At 46.4% G+C, this 27,086-nt stretch overlaps 1 protein-coding gene across 2 annotated transcripts in view; it reads right to left on the reverse strand.

Annotated features, from left to right (window-relative positions):
- Positions 1-938: 938 nt before the first annotated feature.
- BCL2 (BCL2 apoptosis regulator) overlaps positions 939-27,086 on the reverse strand; it is a 170,049-nt gene continuing 143,901 nt past the window's right edge. For both annotated transcript variants that reach the window (XM_033087566.1, XM_033087565.1), the window contains one exon: positions 939-4,042. In XM_033087566.1, coding sequence (XP_032943457.1) covers positions 3,908-4,042 — 135 coding nt within the window. In that variant the 3' untranslated portion in view covers positions 939-3,907. The remainder of the gene's footprint in view (positions 4,043-27,086) is intronic.

A 27,086-nucleotide genomic window follows, 5' to 3' on the forward strand; every position in this document is an offset into this window, starting at 1 on the left:
GAATGATCCAAATTGAATAACAATCAAGATCTGATTGGAACCTTCATAAGCCTGACAATGTAGAATTGTATTTCTTAAAAAGTGTGTAACCACATTTGTCTGGGCAGCAAAAGACACCACAGAATAAGATCAGAATAGAATTTCAACTGACTCCCTAATTTCCTTAGAATGGCTTACATTTCAAGCCCTTCCTGTTTCTTTCTGATAGAGTAGGTGTACATTACTAACTATAAGTGATAAGAAAGTATAAGAACAGCCACTGCCTTGAAAGTACAACTGAAATTAGAATTTACGTTCACATTTGTAAATTAAGTCATTTTAGCATAAATTTAATTACAATCTAGATTATTTGCAATTCTGTTCAATCAGTAGTAGATCCTTACCGTGAAAGCCAGACATGTTGGGACTGCCCTACTTATTTGTGTTTAATTCTGATTATTGTAACTCCTCTTCATTTATAATCACTTCCTAATTTCCCACGCTGGGCCAGGACTAGGTCGTATCTGAATGTGCGGGCATAAGTGGCTGGGGCAGAGGATGTCTGTTTGTTTGTTTTTAGTGTTTGAACTATAGAAGGTTGCTTCCTTAATTCGAAATATGACTTTAATACAAATCTTAAACCTAGGAGAATTTTCAGCCACTGTAAAATCTGAGGTGAACTGTTTGCTGTAGGACACATCAGTTGTTTTGATCAGAGCTTGTGCAGAAAGGGTGTGGAAGGACTGAGGAAGTTCTTGGATGATTTTCGCCTTGGGGCTCTTTTTAGAGCCCTCGATCCCAATTTGGAAAGTGCATGCGTTCTATTTAACCCCGACCTTGGCCAACTGTGCTCCATGCATTCAGGTGTGAATCTCTTCTCAACACAAAATAAGTAGGAATAGTTCTCTGTTGTCTGATCACAAAATAATTGAGACAATGAAAAAAGGAGGAGAAAAAAATTGACTAGTTGAGGCTTTTATATACATTCATTGCTTCTAACATATTTTTAACAAGAAAAATGAAACATAACTACTCTTAGGGTGAGCGCAGCCACAATCTGATACAGTTCTGGGGTCAGGTGGCTGGGCACATTTACCATTAAAACCAGATAACAAAACCCCACAGCAAAAGGAAACCAGCCAGAAGTTAGCCCCCATGAGTTTTTGTTTCTTGTTTTTAATATATATATACATTTTTAGAATATTCTGCAAATCCCAGTTTAAACAATAACAACAACAAAAACAACAATAAAAGACAAACGGCTTTATATTAAAAATGTCCATGTTCTTCATTTGTTACTTCTAAAGCAGCTTGGAGGATCTCGCCACTTGGAGTGTACTGCAAACTGACTCCATTAAAATGATTTTGGCAGGATAGCAGCACAGGATTTGATATTCCATATTCATCACTTTTGATAATGTAAACCTTTCATAAAATAATATTTCTCTTAAAAATCAGAATCATTCAAAGGTCTGATCGTCCTGTTCCCTGAGGCCCGCCAGGGAGGTCTGGCTTCATACCAGGGGGTTTCCTGCTTTCTCGGTGTGGGGTGTAAGTGCCACTGCATTTCAGGAAGAACCTGAAGGACAGCCGTGGAAAAGGGCCCTGTGGAAGGAGGGCAGGAGGGCTCTAGGTGAGTCTCTGTGGAAACAGGCCAAGTAAAGCAACTCTAAAGGTCAAACCACCATAGCCCCTGGTCACTTCCCATCTGGATTTTCAACCTGAATGAACCTCATGGATTTAACCAAATATACATGCAATCCTAAATAATGTGAGTAAAATTCTGATTTGCCCAGGGACAAATAAGCCCTCAAGGAACAAGGTCAAAGGGACAACAGATACATCCCTCACAATAAACAATTGTGTTGACACGAAGTGTGCATAACTTGGTTGAAACAAAGCGCCTCCCTCCATGGCCAGCATGCTCCAGGGTTTCTCAGGTAGCTGAGATCCAGGGCTTATCTCATCTTCTCAGAAATGCTTTCAAAGAATTAAGAGACAATAATCTCAAATGAAAATATGATCATTTTTGCTAACAAATAGTGTAGAGGCCATAACTAAATACAATTTTTAAAAAAATGCTGAGATGCATGTATTTTTCTTTAAAGCAGCTTTTGAAATATCAACCACAGCACTAAACATTGAACATAGTACATTCCAAAGTTAATACAGATAAATGCTTTATGATGCAATAATGCCACAGTTATTCCACGTGGTGCTCAAGGCTTTCTAAACTTGAAAATATATTTCCTAGTTTATTAGCTGAAGATACCACTTCTTTTGCTACTTGTCTAGTTTTCCACCACTGTTTTTTTTTTTTTTTTCTTTTTTAATGCCCAGGATGTACAGATAGTCCTCACATTCCACACCTGGAACTTTTTTTTCTCTGTCAGGTTTTCAAATAAAACCAAACTACAATGACAAGATAATGTTTTACATCCTAATTCCATAGACATAGGTCAATTAATCCATGACACCTCATTTCAACGCCTCCTTCAGGATTTATGACCCTCCCCAAAGTCATTTAAAGCCTTGCTCTAAACTGCACAGGCAGCTGGGTGGCCGCACTGCTTGCAGGCCATACATGTCTCCTCTTTTGGCGTTTCTTTTCGGTGGTGGCTCTCCCAGCCTTCACCACCGCTCTCTGCTATGAAAGGCTCTCTGCTATGAAAGGCACAGTGCCTTTGTTTCCCTCCCTCCACAGTGATAAATGTCTTACAAGTGATAAATGTCTTGGGAGCGTTGGCTCCCAGCTCCAGGCTCCAGGCTCCACGTGGAAAAGGGCCTAACAGGAGGTACTGGAGTACCAGGCCCAGGCCTACTACTGTTCTTTCCTGACAGTGTAATTCTGAGCTCTGTCAGCTTCCAGACATTGGGAGACCACACTGCTCTGTTGCAAACCCCTCGAGCAGGCCAGCGAGTGCCCAGGCTCAGTTCCAGGACGAGGCCTCTGAGCTGGGGCAAGGCGGACTTCATGCTGCAGCCTCTTGCGGAAAAGCAGGCACTTGTGGCGGCCTGATGCTTCTGGGCAACTAGCCTTGCTGGTGCCGAAGAAGTCACCGAAACGTTCACTTCCTCGCATTCCAGAGGATTCTGTTTCATACACAGAGCCAGTTTTTGGAGGGGGAGCGTATCCAAAATATATGAATATATACATCAGGGCTTAAGGTACTGGATGATATTGTATAAATTGCTAAACTGCTTCTCGGCACAATTGGTAGCTTAAAAAAATACTCTCCTATGGTTTAAGGGCATTTTTCCTGTCATTGTCATTCCGTGTGGAAATCTTGGCAGATACCAAGTCCATCTGCAGTTCCCAAGTTTTTTCTTCCAACCGGGTATGTACCATGTGAACCATATGCAAAGTGTCTGTTCTTCCGGCCAGGGAAGAATGCACTTGCCTCCAAGTACCTCCCTCAATTAATATCACAGCCTCTGGGGCAAATAAATGCAAGGAAAATGAACACCTTCTTCCCAACCTCCAGCAGCCAGAAACCCAGCTTCTGGAAAAGTCACGTCCTTTGTCAGTTTGTTTGCTTTTCAGATGGTGAGTCAGTCCAGCCAACAACGTGGAAAGCAAATCCGTTTATAGGCACAGGAGATCCAGGTGGGGCTGCACAGGTGGGGCTTGGCAATTAATGGTAGGGTTTCCAAAGATAAGATGCTCAACAGGACTGTCTTAAATAAATAAATCTTTTTTTTCTCAATAATGTAAAAAATAAATTGTATTTCCCTTTGGCAGTAAATAGCTGATTCGACATTGAGCCTGAAAGCGGTTTTTGTTTTTTGTGGGGTTTTTTGTTTGTTTGTTTGTTTGCTTGTTTTTAAGAGAACACAGCTTTGTTTCATGGTACATCACTGACAATGCATATATTTTTACTGCTTTAGTGAACCTTTTGCATATTTGTTTATGGCAGGCCTGCTGACTTCACTTGTGGCCCAAATAGGCACCCAGGGTGATACAAGCTCCCACCAGGGCCAGACTGAGCAGTGCCTTCAGAGACAGCCAGGAGAAATCGAACAGAGGCCGCATGTTGGGGCCGTACAGTTCCACAAAGGCGTCCTGCAGGGAGAGAGGAGGGGAGAAAAAGAAAGAGTATTAGAAAGCAGGCCCACTGTCTTCACTTTCATTCAAGAAATATTTATTGAGGGGCGGACGGGTGGCTCAGCTGGTTAGAGTGCAAGCTCTGGGCAACAGGGCTGCCGGTTCGATTCCCACATGTTGCCAGCGAGCTGCGCCCTCCACAACTAGAATGAAGTCAATGAGCTGCAGCTCAGCTCCTGAGTGATCTGGCTCAGTTGGTTGGAGCTCGTGCTCTCAACCACAAGGTTGCCAATTCGACTCCCACGAGGGATGGTGGGCTGTGCCCCCTGCAACTAAGATGGAACATGGCACCCTGAGCTGAGCTGCCACTGAGCTCCCAGATGGCTCAGTTGGTTAGAGCACAGGCTCTTAACCAAAAGGTTGCCGGTTCGACTCCCACAAGGGTTGGTGGGCTGTGCCCCCTGCAACTAACAACAGCGACTGGACCTGGAGCTGAGCTGTGCCCTCCACAACTAAGATTGAAAGGGCAACAACTTGACTTGGATGGAGCTGATGAGTCCTGGGAAAAACACACTACTGTTCTCCAATTTAAAAAAAAAGTCCTGGAAATACATACTGTTCCCCAATAAAGTCCTGTTCCCCTTCCCCAATAAAATCGTTAAAAAAAAAAAAAGAAATATTTATTGAGGCTCTATTTATGTGTCAGGCACCACAGAGATACAGCAGTACATGAAATAGATTAAAAGTTCCTGCCTCACGAAGCTTTTATCTAGTTGAGTGGGATGAATAGTAAACAAAATAATTGTATCACATAGTATATGAGAGACTGATAAGTGCTAAGGGGAAAAATACAACAGCAAAGGCAGTTAGAAATAAGGGAAGCTTTGCAATTTTCGCTAGCATGGCTATTCATAAAAACAACAACAACAACAAAAAACCAACAACTACAACTACACTCCCTTATTGAAAGCTTGCTATATGCCAGGCACTTAAACACCTAACATGCATTACTTTATTCTTTATATCAATCTCAGGAAGTCATTTTATTTATTCCTGTTCTGTAAAGGGAAAAAAACAAAACCTGAGACTCACAGAGGTTAAAGGATTTGATTCATCAATGGCAGGACCAGGATTTGAACCCAGACCCAAACCAGGGCCCTTCCCTTTGCTGATGCCCTTCCAGGGATGACAGCAGCTCTGTGAGTGCGTGGTTAACCTGGGATGCTGATATCGTAGACATGGCAGGGGGGCCTCCACTGGTGGCACGCCTAGCCCTGAGTCAAGGACAGGGTGCTCCGTGGGAAAGGAAACCGTTGCAGGGTTTCTCCTAGGGGTGGCTAGACGGGACGACCACAACTCTGCCTTTAACTCAAGCAGTGACTGTCACAAAGCATGTGGTCATTTATGATCAGTATGTGTGTCACTGGACACACAGGTCCCTGAGGAAAGAAGATGGTTCCTGTCTTTTCTTCATAGGGGTTGTCTGACATTTAACCAGTCACTGAATGCTCATTGCTTAGATTTGTACGGGAAGATTAGCTTCCACATTTGGACCCAATTAGTATTTGGACAACCCTTGAAATCCATCTGAATATATATAAATCAGTAAATGAATGCTTTTTCACGTGGTGTGATTTATTCAAGCATTCCAACAACCTGGAACTGGAGCCCACGGTTTCATTCTGGGAGACAGTAACATACGGCCACTTCTGGCATGGCTGTGCAGAGGAGGTTCTGACAACCTTCATGGCGTTTTGTTTGTTTGGGGCAAGTATCGCCATAGAGGAACCAGGTGTCGTCTTTGTCTCCCCAGGGCTGTGTGTGGTCTTGGTACATGTAGGTGCTTAATATATGCTTGTTCAATTAACAAAGTTTTCTGAATATAATCATTAGTTAGAATTCTGTGTTGGGCCTAATGCTTCACCCAGATGCTTACTCTGCCTGTTTGAAATTATTCCTTCTAAATACAACAATGTCTGGAAATGTTGGAGAAGTCTTGAAGGTGACAGTTTAAGGCACCATTAAGGAAACGTCCCACATTATCAAATACAGATTTACACAATTATTTTTCACGACTGGGCAGTATTCCATCACACACACCTATATACATATTATACGATGTGTTTTACTTAACCAATTCTTTATTTGGGTTGTTTTAAACTTTTGCTATTACAAACAATATTATGATACATCTTTTACATAAATGTGTATCTACTTATTCAGATGGTTTTTGAGTCAAATTCCTGGCAGTGGATTCAATTGACCAGCTATGTGAATTGCTTCCTGAAGTCACAAAGGGTTTCTGCTGAGCCATCCTCGCTCTCTCACTGGTTGCCCCGGGACCAGTAGCACCTTATACAAAAGGCTGACAAGCATTTAGGACAGTGATTCTCACTGGGGGTGGTCTTGCCTGCCCAGAGGACATCTGGCAATAGATGGAAATGACTTGTGGTGGAGGTGCTGCTAGCATCTAGTGGGTGGAGGCCACGTACGCTGTTCAGTATCTCTCGATGCACAGGACAACCCTCACCATGAAGAATATCCAGCCCAAGGTGCCAGTAGAGCCGAGGCAGAGAAAGGTTGCGAAGAAACTCTGTAATCGCGGACCACAGAGGACCCAACAGTCCATCTGGTGTATCAACACTTTTGGTCAAATTAGCACAGATTAGTTAGCCAACAAGGGGGTGACCTGGACCTTCAGATGTACTGGATTAATTTTTACCAGGAGAGGGCGCAAGGGTTTTCTTCTTCTTTTTTAATCTATTGTTAAAATGTTCTAAATTTGAGCCTTAGCAAAGCAAGGCTCTAAAAGACATAAATAAAATATGTGCTCAGTGCTCTTAGCACAAAGCTGAGGTAACGATCATGATTGATTGTCAAGAAACATACCTTCCCTATATATAATCAGGGATAAACGGGGCAAGAAAAGGTCAGGACATATTTACGGGCAGGAGAAACTCTGCCTCTTGCAAAGTGCATCCCGGGATCCCACAGACACAGCTGCGAATCTAATAGCCTTCCCCACCAAACTGCTCTCTCTGAGGGATGGGCAGGCTAGAACCCCCAACAGCCCAGCCAAATGACACCCCAAATCCCTCAGGGCACTGACACTGGGCTGTACACAATTCAGTTGGACATTGAGAAGATCAGTGGTTAGACTCTGCATTTCTTTAGTTACCAATGGAATTTTCTGTGGCAGACTATGAAATGGACTAAGACACTGGCCATCTGACCTTTTTGGATAAGGAAAATATCCTGGGACAGTGAAGGAAGCAGAGACAAATGGGCTGGCACTTCCTCCCAGTTTGTCCAGTGCACAGTCCCAGGGAGCCGATGAAATGCCCCTCCAAATACTCCTTCCTCTCTGGGGCTGGAATAACCCCCTCTTCTGACCCCCATGGCCTCACGTAAATAACTGTGCTTCTAATGGGCCCTTTCTGAGGTGCATTGTAAAGAAAAACATCATTTCTAGAGTGGGATAAGCTAACGTAGCATCTCTTGACCCAGAGAATGAGCACAGAGGTGCTGACACAGCTCCCAGGGGTCCGGGAACAGCTCTGGACTTGGGTGAGAAGGTCTGGGTGAAATCCCGGCCTTGACATGTTATTGCTTATGACCTTGAACAAATTACCCAACCCTGAGCCTCATTTATTTCACCCATAAAACTGGTTGTTGTGAAGATTAAAGTAGGTGACTCAAAGCCATTTGTCAAGGTGGCCCAGAATGTGGACTAGAGGAAGTATGAACTGGTTCTCTAGTCTGCCCTCTTGAAAACCTTCTACTTGCCTCCGAAACCAACCCTTCCCTCCAGAGGTTCCAGCGAGACTGCTGTTTTACAGAAGCGATTCACTTGCTCCCTCTAGGGGGTCAGCTTTTGGTGCTGAAGACGCTTGGGTGACTTCTAAAGAAATTGTGAATTAAAATGTACACATGATGTGTCCTGGTGGAAGGCAGGAAGTGAAAATACAATGCCCATCTATACTTCCTCATAAATTATTAAGTCAGATTGTAGGGCTGAGGGGTGTGGTTAACGCCCCCTGGGATTGAATCCAGCCCCCCGAGCTTCGAGCTTCGCCCATCTACGTTCCAAAGTGCAAAGTAGGCCCTGCGGTTTCAGGACTGAAGGTCCTAAACGCTACTTTCATAGAGACTTCTTGCATTTTCAAACGTCCTGATTAGGGCGATTTCCGAAGTCTGTTTGAACAGTCTGTCATTATTTGTTTAAGTTTGAAAGCTGTTTTAAATAAACACATGCTCATTTTATGTATTAAAAGCAACAAAGAGGGAAAAAGAAAACCTGGGCCGTCATCATGTGATTCGGACAAAATCCCTGTCTGTATATTTAGGAGGCACCGCCACCTTGCTCATGTCAGGACTGGCACGGGCTCTGTCTAATTCCAGGGATGTGCCCAGCAGGTCGGGAGGGGAGGGTCCTTTCTCCTGCTGGCCCTCACATTGGAGACAGGCACTGCCCCAGCTCTGGTTGCTCTTTTGCAGAAGTTTCTGCACAAATTTCAAACTCAGAGAGGTCTGAATGTGAGTCTCACCCAGGGCCTGTATCAATGGGCAGGACAGCCAAACTCTCAACCCCAGGCCCTTGCTGCAGGGTTAGAAGTAAGCCAGGGAGGGGTGGACGGGAACAGGTCAGACCCAGACGCCTCAGCTGAGCGGAGGGTGGGGGTTGCAGCAGTAAAAGTATCCTCATTCCTCCTGCATGGGCACCCGTGGGGAGACCACTCCTACCCCCTTCTCTGCCTCTCTTTTCCTTCCTTTCGCTCCCTCCACCCCTACACACCTCCCTCTCAGGAGCCCATTGTCCAAAATCTTCCCTTCCCCTTTAGAACCTTTCAAAAAGTTTTACTGAAACCTGGTTTCAAATGAAATTTAAAAATAAGTGAATCAGATGGGCAACACTGAGAAAGAATACTGACTTCTATTAAAAAGGATGGGGTGTGTAGGTGTGTGTGTGGGGGGGTTGGGTGGGATGGGAGCCCCAGATGCTCTTGCACAATTGATGGACTCCCAGGTAAAGGTAAGTGTAGAGACTTTTCATATATGGCAATGCGTATCAAAAGCTTTGAAAATATGTCCTTTTGTTAGTAATTCCCTTTCTAGTTATTTATCTTTAAAAAAGAATTAGTAAAATGTACAGGTTGTTTATAATAGTTGAAACCTGAAAACAAATGTCTGAAAGTGTGATTGGTTGAATAACTTTACGGCACATCTATACAACAGAATGTGGTCAAGCCATTAAAAATTTTACCCTGTATTTACTGGCAAGGAAAGACGTTCCCAACATAAGACTGAGTGAAGCAGGTAACAGTTAAACCAACGACTGCACCTTCAGGCCCCTGGCTCAGTGTTGGTTCTCAGTTGTTGTACCACGGGGAAATTTAATATGGCTTGTTTGGCTATAAGCAAATCAGACAGTCAACTGCATTCCACGGTCTTTGAGCTGACTCCGGACACAAGCACAAAATATGATTATGGGAGAGCTTAAGGAGGAGCGCCTCAAAGAGTTTACAATCCAGAGAGAGAGGATGCCTCTGCATGCACATCCGAACTAACAAAATCAAAGTGTGTCCTCCTTTTGTGTCCCACACAGAGCAGAAGGTCCTGTCAGCGGTAAGAAGCAAGTAAAAAGAGAATTGGATGGTGCCAACAGGAAATCAAATATTGCTATCGACTGCCTTTGACTTTCTATTTCTCCTGGCTTTATAACTGTCTCCATGGGGATCACTGCCCTCACGACAACCTCAGGGTTAAGGAAGGAAACGGGAAAGCAAAGGACGAATTAGAGAAACACAAAACTCTGAGCTGGAAGGACCCTCCAATAAGTTCAGATCTCCAACACTGGTGTAATAACGCCTAATAAAGACATCGGCCTTTTTAAATAAGCGAGGCAAATGAAACCTGGACAGGTAAAGCGAGTCACTCACAGTATGTACTGACTAATAAGCAGGTCTGAGGTGGAGGACCGTGGAGGCTGGGTTTACCCTCCTGCATCCTGGGCTTAAAGGGTTAGAAATCCGCAAGCAGTCGGGTCTTTCCTCTTCCTGGGCGCCTCCTGCCTGCCTCCCTCGATGTGCTTCCTCCCATCCAGACCGTAGCCTCATCGGGCTTTTCAAGTGTTGCTGAAGAAAGTCGCTCAACCGTGCAGCCTGGTGCTGGTCGAAATTCATGGTCTCCAACCTCAGTGAGTTCTTGAAACCACTTAGCACTCCCTTACCCTCGGTCAGATGTTTTTCTCTGTTCCTTCTCATGACTACTCCAAACAGCCACCACTTTTCTCATGTGTTCTCCTCACTGTTGACTAGCTGATGTCACCTCTTTCCTCTCTGAGAAAATCGGGGACATTGGGTGAGAATGACCGCAGCTTCCTATCCTGGTGCTCCCACTGACGTAGGTCTCTTATCTGTCCTTCCTTGATCCTTCTTACCCTGCACCCTTATTCCACTGTCTCCGCTGCTTCTGGAACCTTCCTCCATCCATCGTGCCTGCTTTCCACTGTAACTTCAACCTCAGACTCTCTTTGGTCTCTTTTTCCTTGGCATATAAACATTCAGATTTCCTCAGCAGAGAACATATACTTCCTTGAAGGGCAAGGAAGTTGGGGGTATTTATTTACTGACAAAAAATAAAAATAAAAATAAAAAGTAAATTCAGGTTTCCTCAAAACGACCATGCCGATGCTGTGTCCCACGCTAACCGTTATCCTCTCTCCCTGCTGTCCGGGACAAGCTGCTAACCCACGCTCATCCGCTGCCTTCCTACCCTCACTTTAATCCACTTAGCCTGGCTCCTTCCTTCATTGTTCCTCTGAAACCACTCCCCAGACACCCCCAGTACCCAACACGCGGCTAGATTCCCTGGCTGCTTTTCAGGTTGGATCTTCCTGGGTGCTCTGATGCACTGGACACTGGGACCGCTGATAGCCTTTGCCTCCTGGAGATTCTTTCTCCACCTTTTCATGGGCACCTCCTCCTCTGTCTGCCCTGAGAGGCTCCCCAGGCTTCTGCCTGGCAGTCTCCTCTTTCTTTGGCTAATTTCCTTCACTCTCATGGTCTTAGGTACCATCCCTATGATGATGATGTCTCTGAAATCTTCATATCCAGCCCCACCTGACCCTCTGACTGCCACATTCTGATCCCAATCCCTCTCTAAAATGTCCCATCGGAAGTTACAATAAAGCCTGTCCAAAACTGGAGTTATCACAGCCTCTTCCAGCAAGCTTGCCTCTCCTCCTGCCTTCACGGTACCCAGGCCGTTAAGTAAACCTATAGCCTGAGGGTCTCCTAGACGGTTTCCTCTTCCTCACCCGTCCGCCCCCACCATTCATTCACTGGTAAATCCCATAGTCCTAGGTTGGGTTCCCCCAGAAGCAGATCCTAAGACAAAGGCTAGAATGTCAGCAGTTTATGTGGGAGACGATCCCCGGAAACACTAGTAGAGGGGGGTCCCCAGGGAAGTGAGACAGAAAAGGAAAGCAGCCCTGAATGACCTTACCAAGCACACTGCTGCTGCTGGCAACTAGAACTTCTTCCTGATGGAAAATCTGGGGTGCAGTGCAGAAAATGCACCTTTTATTAGTCCACGAAGGGGCGAGGAGCTGGGGTATTTTTACACCAACTCCTTGCATTCATCGGCTGAGGGCTACTCCCATGTAGGTGTCAACACCCCAGCAGTGCCAGTCGGTCAGTGCACAGACAAAGTGTGCAGTAGAGGCCATAGAAACCCTTAAGGAAAGAGGAGCAGTGCTCTACATCTTGTAGCTAGAGGTCAAGCGCGAGAGCACTGGAGTGGCAAGGGCGAAGGGATTCGACGGGACAGTATGTGCACCACCGATCTGACCACCTAAAACATCTGTCAGTCCCATGACTTTCTCTCCCCGGCATTACTGCTACGATTTCCCATCCGGTCTCTCTGCTTCCAGTCTTCAATCCCCTCTCCATATTGCAGCCAGAGTGATTTACGAAGAAGCCAAGTTGTCACTTCCATGCTTGGCCCAAATTCTTTACCACAGTAAAGAGTCCCAGTGCTGTGGCTCCAATCTAGCTAGCTCTCCTGCTCAGCTCCTGTCCCTTGTAGGTTCACACTGGTTCACTCAGGGATTCAGTGCAATAATTTTCTGCAGGCAACTTTCTCCAAACCCCTGGGTTGAGTTAAATAATCCTGGGCTATTCCTTGTATTATATGAACATCATCTGTTCACATGTCTGTCTTCTCTCATTCAGCTATTAGCACCTGGAGGTGCAGGAACCATATTTTATTTATCTTTGGATCCCTGGAGCATATGTCTGTCACATATTAGGCAGTCGGCAAATGTTTGTGGCACTGAAATAAACTGATTTCTTTTACTACAGAATAGGTTTTCCAAATACACCGTAAGAGATGATATTTTTTAAAAGACGGAGCGTGTTCAAAGGACAAATACATGACAGACTTAAAATTCAGTGGGTCTTTTCTGTTTTTTGTTTTTGTTTGTTGGTTTGCTTTTGTAGTAGACTCTCGTCTCACTATGAGGAGATGATGTTCAGCCGTATCGGACAGTCAGCGCTGGATCTGATTGGTCAGTGTCTGGGCCATATTGGTTGTCAAATATTCTTAATAACACTCTACCTATATGCCTTGTGAGTCCCCAAGAGAAATAAGCTCTGCAGCGTTTTCTTAACTCATTTGTTCACTTATCACTTTGTCCGGGAGATTCGTGTTGTGTGATGAAGACATACTATGAAAATGCTGCCTGGAGATAAAAAAAAAAGGCAATAATCCTGGGCACAAGAGAGACAGTGCTGGTGCCCATTGTACAGGACAGGGGAGGTGGTCAGAGCTCCCAAGCTGTGTCTGAACGTCCATGGGAACACAGAGACCTCCATGGCAACTCATTCTGCATTCTACTAAGGGGTGTGAGACTCATCCCCAGTGCTGTCTGTGAGGGCTCCAACCCACAAGCTAGGGACATGCACTGGCCAAGAGACAGGGATGTTGGGAGAAAGAGAAAAGTAAGTGAAGGAGGGAGGGAGGGAGACACGTAGAGCAGAGAGAACTCTCCCTGAAGCCAAGAAAGCACTAATTCTCCTGACACCCACAGGCCTGAGATCAAAAGGGGAAGTGAGCCGCTGGGCTGCTCTGAGTGGTGGCCAGCAGAGCACACGCGAGGAAGTGAGGACTTTTTTCTACCTGAATAAAGCAGCTGGTGAGGAAGTGACTCCATTTCCCCCTTATCATTGGCTGGGCAGGATTTCCTCTGCAGCCACTTTGTGCTGAATGAGTCTTGAGGGTTCCGTCTGCAGATCAGAGCCGCTTTGGCAGTTGCAAGCTTCTGTCCCCTGTGGCTCTTCCTCCCTCACCCTCCCTTTACTCTCAAAATATTGATTCCGGGTTTGGGGGAAAAGGAAAGGGATAAAAAACAACCTTCGAGCATATAACTGAAGGACACACAGCTGCCTGGCCTGGCTGGGAAGCACGATGACTTCCTCTGCCAGGCTTGCAGGGCCACCCCAAAGCCATCTCCAGTGAATGGGGCTCCATCCCGGAGGGTCTGTGGGCCCTGGGGGGAGGGGCTAGTTGAACGACAGGCCAACGACATAAAATGAAACCTAATCTAAGGGTCATCTGGATGTAACTAGAAACCTGCTAGAGAAATGGCAGGAGATGAAAAACCCAAACAAAACAAAAACCAAAACTTGCCCGCCCACCACAGTTGGTCCAGGGACGTTTGCGTGTATTTTGTGATGCAAATTGAGCTGAGGATGCAAATTAGGCCGGGGCCCTCAGAAGCTAGGGAGGGCGAAAAATGAGAAGCCCAAATGGTTCCTTCCTTCCCTGAGCAGGGCACAGTTGGAAAAGGGTTCGCAGAGGAGTCTGATGCTCTGAGGACCCTGCAGCCACAGAGCTGGGCCACAGGCCACTAGCCTTGTCCACCTGCAGGAGGAGAGTTACGCCAAAGCTGGCGTTTCCGGGGCGGGATCACAGACGTCCTGTTAGTCTAACTGCCATCCATGCCAGGGGTAGGAGGTGCTCTCTGGAGGGAAGCGCAGAGACAAATTCTTGCTCTGCTAGCCATGCAAATACTGCTGGGAGAAGGTACTTAGCCACCTGTGGGGTTAGGTGCCTCCTGCCAGGACGCCCCAACAGCCCAGTGCTTCCAACATCCGATGATAGGTGGAAATGGGCAATGCAACGCATCTCTAGCAAAATGTACCAAAAATATGTTCGTAATTGTGTTATTTGGTTCATCACGTTCATATAATAAACCAGAGCAGGAGAGACTCATGGCCGTATCTACACTAGACCTTGAAATCGCTTCAGGTGCCTTATTCATTCAGCAACCAAACAGTTTTATAAGGGGCCGAGGAGTCTTAAAGCCAAATAAGACGCAGGCCCTGCCGTGTAAGGACAGCTGGGTAATATATGTCCTGCATTCATGGCCCCTTTAATGGGCATGAGAGTTTTCTCAATACATTCAAAGCACTGTATGTGTGTGTGGGGGGGGTGGTGGGGCGGGAGCGGGGCACATGCATTTATCCTGCAGGGTTCTGAGGAGAAGGGAACAGACCCAGGCAGTTGACCTCATTTTAAGGGTGCCTTCTGTAGTATGTCATGCCCAGTAACCTGCGGTGAGCGTTTTTTGGCTTTAAAACAAACTTTCTCCATTTTCCTTCCTTACCTTCCTCATTCCACACCTTCTTTTGGCCAGAAGCCTCTGAGTGCCCTGCAGCTCCTGGCACTTGGCCTTTCCTTGCTTTGGACTTATGCTAGTTTCATTGTTGGGGCGGGGGGTATCAGTTTATGATCTTGTGCCGGGCATGAAAGTATGTTGAGCAAATAAAGTGTAACTATAACAACCCAACAACAAAAAGGCAAGTAACCCAATTAAAAACAGGCTAAGATTTCTGCAGACATTCACCAAAGGAGAGAGTGCAATGGCCATTACCCTCAAGACGAGATGCTTAGCATCATTAGTCATTAGGGAAACGCAAGCCCAAACCACCGCAGATAGCTTCACACCCACTAGCATGGCTCTAACGTGAAAAATAGACAATAACAAATGTTGGCGAGGAGGAAGAGAAACTGGAGGCCTCACCAGAGCTGGTGGGAATGGGAAACGGTGCAGCCGCTGTGGGTGTTCCTCTAACACTGGAACAGTTTCTACACAATCCAGCAATTCCACTCTTAGATACACACCCAAGGTAACTGAAAATACATGTCCACACAAACACTTGCACACAAAAATTCACGTCAGCATTATCTGTAATAACCCAGAGTGGAAATGACCCAAACGTGTACCAGCTAATGAAGAGATAAAGAAAAGATGGTATATCCATCCGTGCAATGACAACATGGATGCGGCTTGAAAACATTACGCTCAGTGAAAGAAGCCAATTTACAAAAGACCACTTCGATATGAAATGACCAGAAAAGGCAACTCCGTAGGAACACGAGTAGATTAGTGGTTGGCAGGGACTGGGGAGAGAGGAGAATGGAGAGCGGCTGCTTATGGGTGTGGGGCTTTTTTTTTTTTTTTTTTGAGGGATAAAAAAGTTCTGGAAGTATATAATGGTGATAACTGTACAACCTAGTGGAATACTAAAAACCGACCAACGAATCACTTCAAGTTGAATTTTATGGTATGTCAATTATTTAGGAAAAAACACAATTACATTTCTTGTGTACAGGAGGACGGGGACTAAATTATTTTCACACATGGCATTCCACAATGGACCTGCTGGTTCTGCAACTCGTGCTCACAGGTGTGGGAGGTGGGCTTCCTCTGCTTAGAAAGAAACTTTGCACAATTTTTATCCTCCTTTTAATGAATTTTTTAAAATGTAGGCGTTGGCATGGTGGGTGAGAACTATTCTGGATGGTAAGTTAGGATGGCTGAACTGGCTCTGGGAGAGCAACTCTCTTTACCCCCCCGGCCTAGATTCCTCTCATCTGAATCCTGTATCAGTAGCTGATTGCAAAGATTCTCTCTCCAGGCAGCCATCCTGAGCTTATACAGTTAATGACCTGGTTCTCCATCTTTTCTCATGCATCTCTTAGGATGGGATTTGGGACACCCTGACACATGTCCGAGGCTGTCTCCTCCACCCCTGTAAATGACAGACCTGCTCGCTGTGGAGACTGCCACACGCGGCCTCGACGACCAACCCTCCCTCCTCCCAAACCCTAAGTGAAGTCCGTGCTTCCTGCTGTGAACTCCATCCTCCTGGAGCCCCTCCTGGCTGCAGCACGGTGGCCACGCTTGCCACCGCTGTGCTTCCCCTCTCTTTGTTTTTCTGCTCAGAATCCAGGCCTTTGTCCCCCAAGCCCGCTGCCTCTCACACCAAGGTGAATTCGCACGGGCGGGGTCAGTGTGCCTCCGCGTGGGGAGCCGGCGGACACAGGGCCTCTCAGCATCAGCCAGGACCCCGCACTGCCTGCAGGCGGCCGGGCATTCCTCGGGCAGGCTAGTGTCGGCTATATATCCACCCGCTGCTCTTCCTCGGGTTCTGGAGTCACAGGTGTGGCTTCCCTCCCTGCCGCCCCGCCCGGGTCCGTACCTGCCGCGGTGTAGGTGAGCATGCACTCCATCCCCGTGTGCGTGGTGGCAGACGAGCGTGCCTCCCGGGAGGCCACGGTCAGGCCAAGCACGCACGCAGCGCTCCTGTGCCTGCCACGTGGCCTGTGAAGGCAGGCCATGGCCGAGGTACATGCCCCTGTCCCCGCCACTGCAAGAGTTAATTCATGAAAATATGCCAGAAATGGGAACTGAAAGCAGAGGCTTGCTGAGTTCTGTAGTGTGGCCTAATCACTGTCATCAGGACTCCACTGCTGGGGAGGGGGGCAAGGGAGTGGGGGTCCTTCATTTATTAAGTGTGGAGGGCCCAAGTTGGGGGCGAAATGTTTGATTCTCACTTGTTTAAATCAGCAAGTGTTGACTGAGCTAGGTGGTGGTGGGGAGTACAAAGAACCTGCGTTTCTAATAGAAACTTGCTGAAAGTGGCCTCAGACCTGGAGGGGGCTGTGTCAGAGTAAAGACAGCCAAGCACAGGGGGTTTGAGTGGGCGGCATCTCAGCGGGCACCACCAGCCTCCAGTCATGCCTAGTGTGATACTTGCTTTCAGGACTGCAGAGAAATCAGTATGGGCATCTCTTCTGGAAGCTCCACGGCGCCCTGGCAGGGCCCTTGCCTCGATGACAGGCTCAGACATCTGCCCATGATCAGATTTGCCCTGCCGTGGTGCTGGTCCTGGCATTCTGTCTGCAGCAAATAAGTCGCAAACTCTGCTTAAACCTTCCAGGCAGCTATTTCGCTCAAAAGCAACCCCAAGATATAACAAGCCTCACTCTGTTCCCAGCTTCCCAATTCTGTAGCCTATGAGTCAAGTGTGAGGGTCAACATGACCGAGGTGATCCGCCAAGCTGCCCATGGGAGAAGCCTCTCCCCCAAATCCTGGGTCCACCCTTAGGAACAGAAGAGGAAGTGTATGGTCCACACTGGGGGCGAATTCGCTCAGTGGGCTCCAGATGGGCGTCCTACAAAAAAATCTGCTTTCACTTTGTAGTTTATGATTTAGTTCAGTTCACCTGGAAAGGCTCAACATGAATAAAAACAGATGCATTTCAAGACGCACTGCCTGGCTCTTTGACAGTCGTCTTCCTTCCACATGAGACAGTCTTCCTGTGTCCAGGGAAGACAGCGGACCTCTCCAGCACAAGGGAAATGCAAAATCTCTGTCAATGGCAGTGGCTGTCAATGCTGGGACGTGCAAACCCTGGCAAGGTCAGCATTCAGTGCAGGATTCAGGCTCATTAACACATGGATGCAGATATGCGGCCTCTCGGCTGAATGAATGTTTACTGTGAAGGACCTCTGACAGTGTGTGCTTTCTGTTGCCAGAACAATATGGCACCATATACACAAACACACAGAGAGACAGAGAGAGGGAGAGAGAAACAGAGAAGAAGACAGACAAACACACATGGAGAGAGACTCAGGGACAGAGACACACAGAACGAGACAGAGACAGAGACAGAGATCCTGAAAGCATTCATGGGTGAGCTTCAAGTGAATGGAGGGACTAAAAAAATCTTCCATCAGTACAGCCTGCAGGGGGAGAGTTGACAGCTGGCTGACCTGATACAAGGACACCTTTTTGCAGTGAAATGAGCTTGCTGTGGATTATCAACAAGGTCAGAAAATGACATGTGTGCACTGAACAAGGCCTGGCAGAGTTGCCACCAGTGGGCACTACAAGGAGAGAAGCCATGCTCCTGGGAGCTTGACTTCCAAGGCAACTGTCACATGCTCAGACACACTTGCCGGGGGCAGAGTGGAGCCTGAGAGACCTGCCTGCAGAAGGTGCTCAGGTATTTGCTGGTTGTACCTCCGTGGGATCTAAACTACACCCTAAAGCCTTACTACACCACCTACCTTCAGGCAAAGGGCAGGACTGGAACTTCACAGGTGGACCTGGACCATCAGTGGTCAGTGCCCTCGTCTATGCGAGTGGCCTTTACAGCTCCTGCCACTGCTGACACCTTGGACAGGGTCAGCTCAAGTTGAATTCATGATGCAGACATGCACAGGGCACCTGCTGTCCGCACAGCACTGCACTCAATGCTCAGGGACATGCAGGTGACCACGGCATCTGTGTGACCACGAGCTCCTTACAGTGGGCCCAATACAGTACCTCACCCAAATGAAGGACTCAATGAAAGCTCTTGCAGTGGGACGACGGCACCTAAGGTCATGTGAAGCTCAAGTTTGGGCTGGCAAAACTTTCAGGATGGACTCTGGGTCTAGCAAAGTCCATCCGATGAAACCCCTCGAATAAGGAAACCCCTTGGCCAAGTGCATGAATCTTGGATCCATGCACAAGATGCTTTTCATACTAAGACTGGTGCAAATGTCGGATGGCTCTTGCTAGCACTGTGTGGGGCTTCTTTCATGAGTGTGGTCCTGCCGCTCTTACTTTGGACATGTCTGAATCAAGCAATCCCACTGCAGTCAAAACACTTATTGAAGTATTTATTTAGTGTCTACTTCTGAGATGAGGAGAGAGAACAAACTGTTGTGCCAAACCCCACGAGGTGGCTCTTCTAAATGATATTATAGAGAAGAAACTGGGGTCAGAGAGGTTATATAACTTGCTCAAGGTCACGCAGCTCAAAGTAGCAAAGCTGCGATTTGAATCTAGGACTGTGCAACTCCTAGGCATGCCCTTTTTCAACTACACTTTGCTTCTCCTGTTGGAGACAGAAAAGAAGTATGAGATCCAGGCCTTGAAGAGACGAGCAATAAATACGAGAGGTTAAAGCCAAGTCCTGAGCAGTGACAAGGAAGGCTCAGTAAATGCATCACAAGTATTGAAGGTGGGCTGGACAGAACTGAAGGTGGGAAGTGCTGAGCCTGAAGGGCTTTGCATGAGGGAAGAAAAGTGGGGATAGCATTTCAGGGCATGCAATCATGTGGGGGTTGGGGGCCCTACTGTGGTGGGCTTGTGTATGTGGGCAGAGTGAGCAGGGCTGCAGTCACAGAAGGAAGCCCCTGTGACCGTGGAGAAAGTACAAGTCACAAAGACCCCACACACAGTCGCCCCGGGCACTCTGCGCAACTCGATCCCACGGGAACCCCTCAGCCTGTGGTTCGACCCTGGTGGCTGACACTGCACACGCCATCTCCTAGACAGAGACACAAATCCCGAGGGAGCAATTCCTTTCACTGGATCCAGGAAAAGCCCTCCGATTTACGGGGCTTTCCGGGGAACTCTGGAATGTCAAGGACAGCAACATTTCCTTGAGTCGCAAAAACAAGCGAACTTGAGGCCTATTCAGAATTTTAAAATAGGTGGACCAAGAACCTCCACAGTGGCAAATGGATTTCGTTCCTTCTAAGGGCTCTCGGCTCACCGGTTCCTGCTGAATCAAAAGCAGTTGTGTCCACAGCACGCAGCTGCTCCCCACCACGGGCAGAACCATCCTGACCCTGCACATCATGACAGCCGGCCCTCCAGCCAGCACGCCTACAGTCTCCCTCCTGCACGCACCACCTGCGCCACCTCATTCTAGTAACAGTTTTCTCTGCTGACTTAAATTTGGAAAATCTTCGTAACTAAACGAAGCCAGAGACCTTTAAATTCCCAGGAACCTGCACACAGAGCATTTTGTAAGAACCTATCTGCTCACGGAGTATTTAATCCTTTAATGTTCACTGTGTTTCTGGAAGGCTGGAAGTTCATGGGAGCAGTTGATGGTTTGTAGTCAGGCAAAAACAAGTCAGAAACACTCTCTTTAAATAGATCAGGAGTTGTACCTGGGAGATTGCACTCAGTGTGATGTCTCCGGTAAGTCAAATCAAAGCTGGACCAGTGAAGGCAGAGTCACCGGGTCTCAGACACTTCGGCTGGTACAGCAGCACCGACCCTCACATCCTTCCCGGTGGGGTTACTGCGCAGCGGGGAGGAGTGCAGGGGAGGACCTGAGCCGGTGCTCACCACCTGGCACTGCGATCCCACTGTAAAGCACACAGGCTGCCTCTCTTGAGTCCCAGATCCCTTTCCTCCTGAAATTCCCATTCTGGTTTTTGCTTTTGCCTTTGTATTTTTCTTTCTTTCCTGTTCTCTCTCCGTCTTGCATTTTATCAACTGACGTTCATCCCTCAGCTCTGATTGTGTCCTTCGTCTCCCTTTGTCTGTCCTTCTTCAGGACAGGCTGCTCTGGATTTTCTGGAAGATGGTGATGCCCATCTTCTCGAATATGAAGAGGATTGCACATTGGCTAAGTGAGCATCTGCGGCCTCTGCAGCCACGGAAAGGATTCGGCCACAGCTGTGTGGGGACCTTCTAGCCCTCATCCTGGGGAAAGGATCCTGGTTGTGAGAGCTGATGGGGGAATCGGGTGGACGTGAAACCTGCAGGAGATGGTGCGAGGTCATGAAGGCCACCTGACCATGGCAGCCGGACAGGACGCCAGGCCTGCCATCCTGGCTGAGGTCTGAGCCAGATGCTTGCTCCACATACCTCCATACACCCTTGCAGGGTAAAACACTGGCAAGGTAGTGATGGGACACCTGGAGAGGGAGAGGGATGTGTGTTGGATAAATGAGCAGATGCAAATGTCTAAGTGTCATGTTTTCTTTTCTTTCTGTTTCTTTTCTTTTCTTTTTTTTTTTTTTAACGAGGGTGCAACTCCCAGTGACCCATGCGGGGATGGAACTGGCAACCTTGGTGCTACGAGCACCACACTGTAACCAACTGAGCTAACCGGCCACCCCGTAAGTGTCATGTTTTCTTGTGTGAGTTTTCACCTCTGCCAAATCGTTGAAATTCTTAAGTCTTATAAATTTATATGCTTTTCATTTCCGTTTAAACCTGAAACCTCATTTACATGTCTTCAGAGGTAAGCCTAATCACTAAAACAACCTGAAAAAACTGTGAAAAGAAATATTAGGGTTATTCCATATGCACCTGGAGGGTTTTTGAGAGATATTTGACTCCGGGCATAATTTCATGGTTGATAGATGACAGATTTAAATAGGTATATTTTACTAAGTTGGTACATCAGTGGGGAAAGGTAACTTTCTTAAGGGTAATTTTAAATGTTAAAAAATTATAATTTTACTGCTTTCATGCTATAAGAATTTTCAATAAGAAAGTAAGAATTCCAAGTTTTAATGTTTGACAATGGAATAGACCCTTTTTGTGGCAAGAGTCGGAGCAGAGATGTGCCCTGGCTCAGAAGCTCACCACGCCACCCCCGACTGACAGCGGGGTAAGTCCTTCTGTTTGGCTATCCTCGGTCACGTCACGGTCCACACAGTGGGCACACCACGCGGTCTGGGTGCAGACTAGTCCTGGCACAGGCCCTCTCCTTGCTGTCAAGGGAGTCATCGCTCCAGGTTTTAGGAGCCTCATTTGTGACAGGAAGAGAAGGCCCCATGTGTCCTCTGAAGGCCATTTCCGTTTCTAAGGTTACATAACTTGCAGATTCTGGGACTCTGTTTTGTGTTTGTGTGTCAAAAGCAGGAAGGATGAAATGGGTTAAGCAATCGGGAGACTGGGAGAAACAGGCAACTAGGGCCTTTTTGGTTCTCACTGAAGGCCCCAGAGTTGCCATTCCCTCTATTCTGGGTGCAAATGGAGGCCTGAATCCCAAAGCTGGTTTCACAAGAGGGAACCTGGAAGTAACTGTCCTAATAGAGAAGCTGGGAATGTGCTTGATATTCTAGACATCAAAAAAAAAAAAAAAAAAAAAAAAGGGCCTAAGCCTTCAAGGCACCAGAAATAAGCAGCCCAGGCAGGCTACCTGAAGTCCCAACCAGCTATGCCAGCCTCGGGAGCCACACAACAGCTAGTAAGAGCAGTTCAAATGCAAGGAAAGCCATATTTCAATGATGCGGAGATGATTTTATGAAAAATTAAGAGACACCTTCCCTGGAAGTGTCCTACTTACCACTCATAAATAATATTCAGTAGTGGTAACTTTCAATGATAAGTTAATACATCGGTCAAAGGAATTTTATGGCTTTCAGGTAACAGAATCACATGGTACTCAGGATTACCACGTTCTTCCTTTTCAGTCCCTCCAGCACTTCTTGGACCCCCTCGAACTGAAACTTTCCACCCTTAAGTCTTTTCCCAGACTGTTTTCTCCCCACCACCACCATCCCTTCTGGAGATTACAGAGAAAATCCGTTCAGTCATTTTTGGTTATCAGACTGTGAAAAATTTGTTTTTCAAGCTTCAGAAGATTGTTGAACTGCTTTTTTTTTTTTTTTTTTTTTTTCAGATAACTCAAAACTGGTTTGGATTCATGACATCAACCTTGGCATGTAAGAAGAACAAGGAATGAGGACTTGGCCTTGTTTGGAACCAAAAGAGAGGAATATCCACTCTCTCCCTCTCTCTCTTTTCCATTTTTATTAAGACAGTACTTTTTTCCTTTTAGCTGGATGATGTATACTTTTAACATTCCAGGGAAAAAGTGTCAGTGATATGCAAGTCATAATAAAAGAAAATCAAAAGAAATGCAATTACAAGGGATAGGGAACTTCATCATTTTTCGTATGAAATGCCCAGAGGAAAATCTAATTTTAAAAATTACCGGCACTGTATAAATGAGAAGAAAATATATGAAAAGATTTGTTATTTTTAAAATTAACTTAATCCTTAATCTTTCTGGCTCTTGGGCTTTTATCCTTATTTTTAAAGGCCAAAAAAATGATCATTTGGTGCTGGGTAAGGAGTAAGCCTGACACTAATGCAATGTAACACTAGGAAGTGCTAATGGATCCTCCTGGTCCCTGGTCTGCTGCCCGAAACGTAGCAGGACACAAAAAGCAATGTTGAATAGAGAGTGAACTGCATCGAGAATGAAACAATAACCTTCTTTTTCCCATGACTCTAAAGGTACCTTTGTAAATGAAAACAAATATTCACATGGCATACTGCAGTGGGCACGGTGTTTCCATATCTATCAACTGGTTTGACCCTCCAAACAACAGCTGTCACCCCCACTTTATAGGTGACCAATAGGCCACTCTTCCAATGACACATGGTTGGTTAATCGATAGTGGAACCAGGACTCATACCCAGAATTCAGACATAAAATATCTCGCTTTTCCAAAGGCCTCCCTAAACATAGTTATGACTCCAAGCTAAATGGGCTTCACAGAGCTAACATGTCGTAAGCTTGAAGAAAACAGTGACTCGACTATTTCTAACTGCTCTGTCTCTTTGAAAAAGTGTGAATTATAAGAGAAAAAAAAATCAAGCTCATTTATCTCATGAACATTGGCTGACATTCAGGAGCTTGGACTTATTTCTGACTGAGTCGCTATTCTAGTCCAGAGAGATTTAATTCTGCCACCCTCGACCCATATTAAAAGAAATTGGAATCATTCATATATTTAGAGTGAGAGTCCAAATAATAATTCAATAATGCAGCCTTCCTTTAAAAGCCTTTTCCTGGTGGAATCTCCAGTTTTCCTTTCAGGCATGAAAAACAACACTGTTATTATAGTGGCCTGGCAGAGGGTTAGCAGTGAGGAAGAGACAAGATGCCACTAATAATATTTCTAACCCTTTATCTAGTTTTTGTTTGGAATCAAGCACAGTGCAGAATGATATGGCTCTCTACAGAAAGGGTTCCCTTGACATAAGATTTGGAGAGAGCGCTTTCCTTTGTCCCTATGTGATTGTCCCACACTTTGCAAGAAATGAAAGAAACGGAGATCTGGTAGAAAGATTGCTATGGTTTCCCTCCTTTTCTTTCAGCATCACCACTTCTGGAGTGGATTCCACAGAAGGCACTCCGTTCTCACCTTCTAGCAACAGTTGTGGGCCCATGAGAGCCCAAAGGAAAACGGAAAATTACTTTCTGTCCATTGAGCGTTGTAATGATTTTTCTTCTTTTATTGCTATGTATAGCTACTCTTTTTTCTCCTTTCCTTTATCCCACTTAATTTGCCAGCCGCACACTTTGTCTTAGCATTTGTTTTTGTTCCAATGTCTTCTCTCACGTTACTTTGTCCCTATGCTGTGAAGCTATCACTACTCATTGTTCTCTGTACCCCACAGCCTGGCACAAATACTAGACCCAGACTCTGCTCAGCCTTTGAGCAAGCTATTTTAGTCTGATATGCCAGCAGTCTCCACGGAGGGGACAAAGAAGTTGATTTAGGCAGGGATTCCTAGAAACGCTGCAGCTTAGCGAGCACATCCTGGAGAACTTCCGGCAACAGAAGTTGTGGGAATGTTGGGCTGCAACGTAGAATCTGATGCTTAGGAAGGAGCTGTCTAGGTTTGGAGAATGGGGACCGACTCCAATCTCCACTGAGCGACTCCTGTCCTGTTTCTCTAGTTTGCGAGGAACACCCCATAGAGTGCTAAGCCACATCTCCCCTGAGAAGACAAACAGGCCACTGAACTCTCACTGTAGCTTCAACAAATTACTTGGTAGAGTCATCTTGGTTTCCTCTTCTGTAATGAATCAGGGGCATTCCCTGATTCTCTTTCACCTCTCTAATTGCTCAGAGAGAATTTCCCCCTTCTTGTGCTTTTTCTATAAATTCGCCTCATAGACTGGTGAAATTAATCTGTGCAGATTTCCCCTCAAAATTCCCTCTCCACACCGACAGTGTCAAGCTACTTTCCCCTGTGGCCCACCTTCCTCCCACTGCACTCATCCACCCCAACAGATTAACCCTCAGTCCACACTATTTACCCAGCATCAGTACATGACTAGCATGACCTAAACTCTGGGGTGGACTCAAGAGAAAATTACAACCGTTGCTTTCCCTCTAGTTGGAGGCGAGTGGGTGGGAAGCCAGGAAGGGGCGCCACGGGAAGGAACAGCCCAAGTGGCAGCACGTGTGGCACAGACACGTAGCCACAGGGGTTCTGAGAAGGACAAGTTGGACTAGTCCAGTTCATCCAGGTGAGGAGGCCACAGTGGGGGAGAGGCGGGATGAGAGGGACAGCACAGCTGGAAGTGGAGGGGGAAATGTGCACATGGGGAACGGCTGACGGAGTGGGTTTCAAAACAAAATCTCATGGAAAAGATAATTGAAATGAAAGTCGGAGCTTATTAAATTTCTGCTGGCCCAACCCAATTTCTCATCATTCCCAGTCATGTGGATACATGCTAATTTCCTTGGCAGACTTAGATAAAGCTCTTAATGTGATTTGAGTCCCTTAGAGATTAGCACTATGATAAATATAAATGTTCAAACACAAGCAAGTTGAAACCAAATGCCCCCCAAACACTGGCCTTCTGTTGTATGGAGGTTTTCAGTGGTGCATTGAGCCCTTGGGTAAACCAGCTAGAAAACAGAGTTAAATGGGCCCATTGGCTAATTCTCAAGGCCAGGCTCTTTCCCGGGAGGTAGCAAGCGTAGTAGCTGCTCTCTCTACATAAAATCTACAGCAGCTGGCAACACAGCTTTGGATGACAATCTGAGAAACACTAACTCAAAACTTCAAGCAGGGGCTAGGGTAGGATGCACGGAGACCCCATCCAAACAGTCTTTACTCAACAGCCAACCTGCAAAACATCTCCTTTATGTTCTAACCGCTTTGTACCGCTTACGAGAGGCGCACTAACCAATCGTTATAAAGAGGCATCAAGGAGTTTGTTTATCTACCTAAGAGAAAACAGTGTTCACATTCTTTAGAAACACGCATTTGACACCAAATGTAACTGCTATGCGAGCAGAACTGGGGCGCACGCACTGAGCCTGGGGTTTTGATGTGGTCATTATTCGCTGAGCAGAGTCACCACTCTTGGCAACACCTTCTGTACCCAATTCTAAGTACTTGAAGTTTTAAAAACATATCTCTTTCAAGAAATTCGTAAAGTTGAAGATTTTTTTTAATATTAATTTGTAAACACTTTCCCCCAAGTTCATCCAAATGCCTGAGATAATTACTGTCAAGTCAAGTGAAGGCAGAAGGGATTGTGACAAGTGAATCTATTCTTCAATCTTCTAGTAGGATCTGTGCACAGAGCTATTGTCAAAGCAACCAACCAGCCTATCTACAGAGTGCTACTCCTAAATGTTTTTAATACTAAATAATAAAGTGCAAAGTATTTCCAGGAAGTCAAAAACAACGCTATCTCAGGGGCCTGTCCTCAGCACCCAGCAGAGGTTCCCTTCTTACTGGAAGATGTAATTCCTTGAGTTGGGTGAAACTGCAGGATAGCCGTTGGTGGATTGGCCAAGTGATAATGCCTCACCGTGTTGTCAATCTTAGTCTTTTCCACTCATTTGACAATGGTTCCTTCAGCAGAGAATACAAGAGGCAAGCACACTCACATCACTTCAGCTCAGATTTCAGATGCCATCCAAATCACTTGCAGGGAGCCGGCCCACTCTCTCTCACCTGAGATACCTCCCTCCCTCAGCCTCTGACTGCACCTCCACCTTCCGCCCTCCAGGAGGCAGCGTGGTGGAGAGCAAGGGGCACACATGTTAGAATAGGGGAGAGAACTGGACTCAGACCTGGACTCTGCAAATTACTACCTGTGACAATGAGTTGGATGAGTTACCTGTTCTCTTTTCTTTCCCTGGAAT

The sequence above is a fragment of the Rhinolophus ferrumequinum genome, chromosome 19 (genome assembly GCF_004115265.2).
Source record: "Rhinolophus ferrumequinum isolate MPI-CBG mRhiFer1 chromosome 19, mRhiFer1_v1.p, whole genome shotgun sequence".
Lineage (NCBI taxonomy): Eukaryota > Metazoa > Chordata > Mammalia > Chiroptera > Rhinolophidae > Rhinolophus > Rhinolophus ferrumequinum.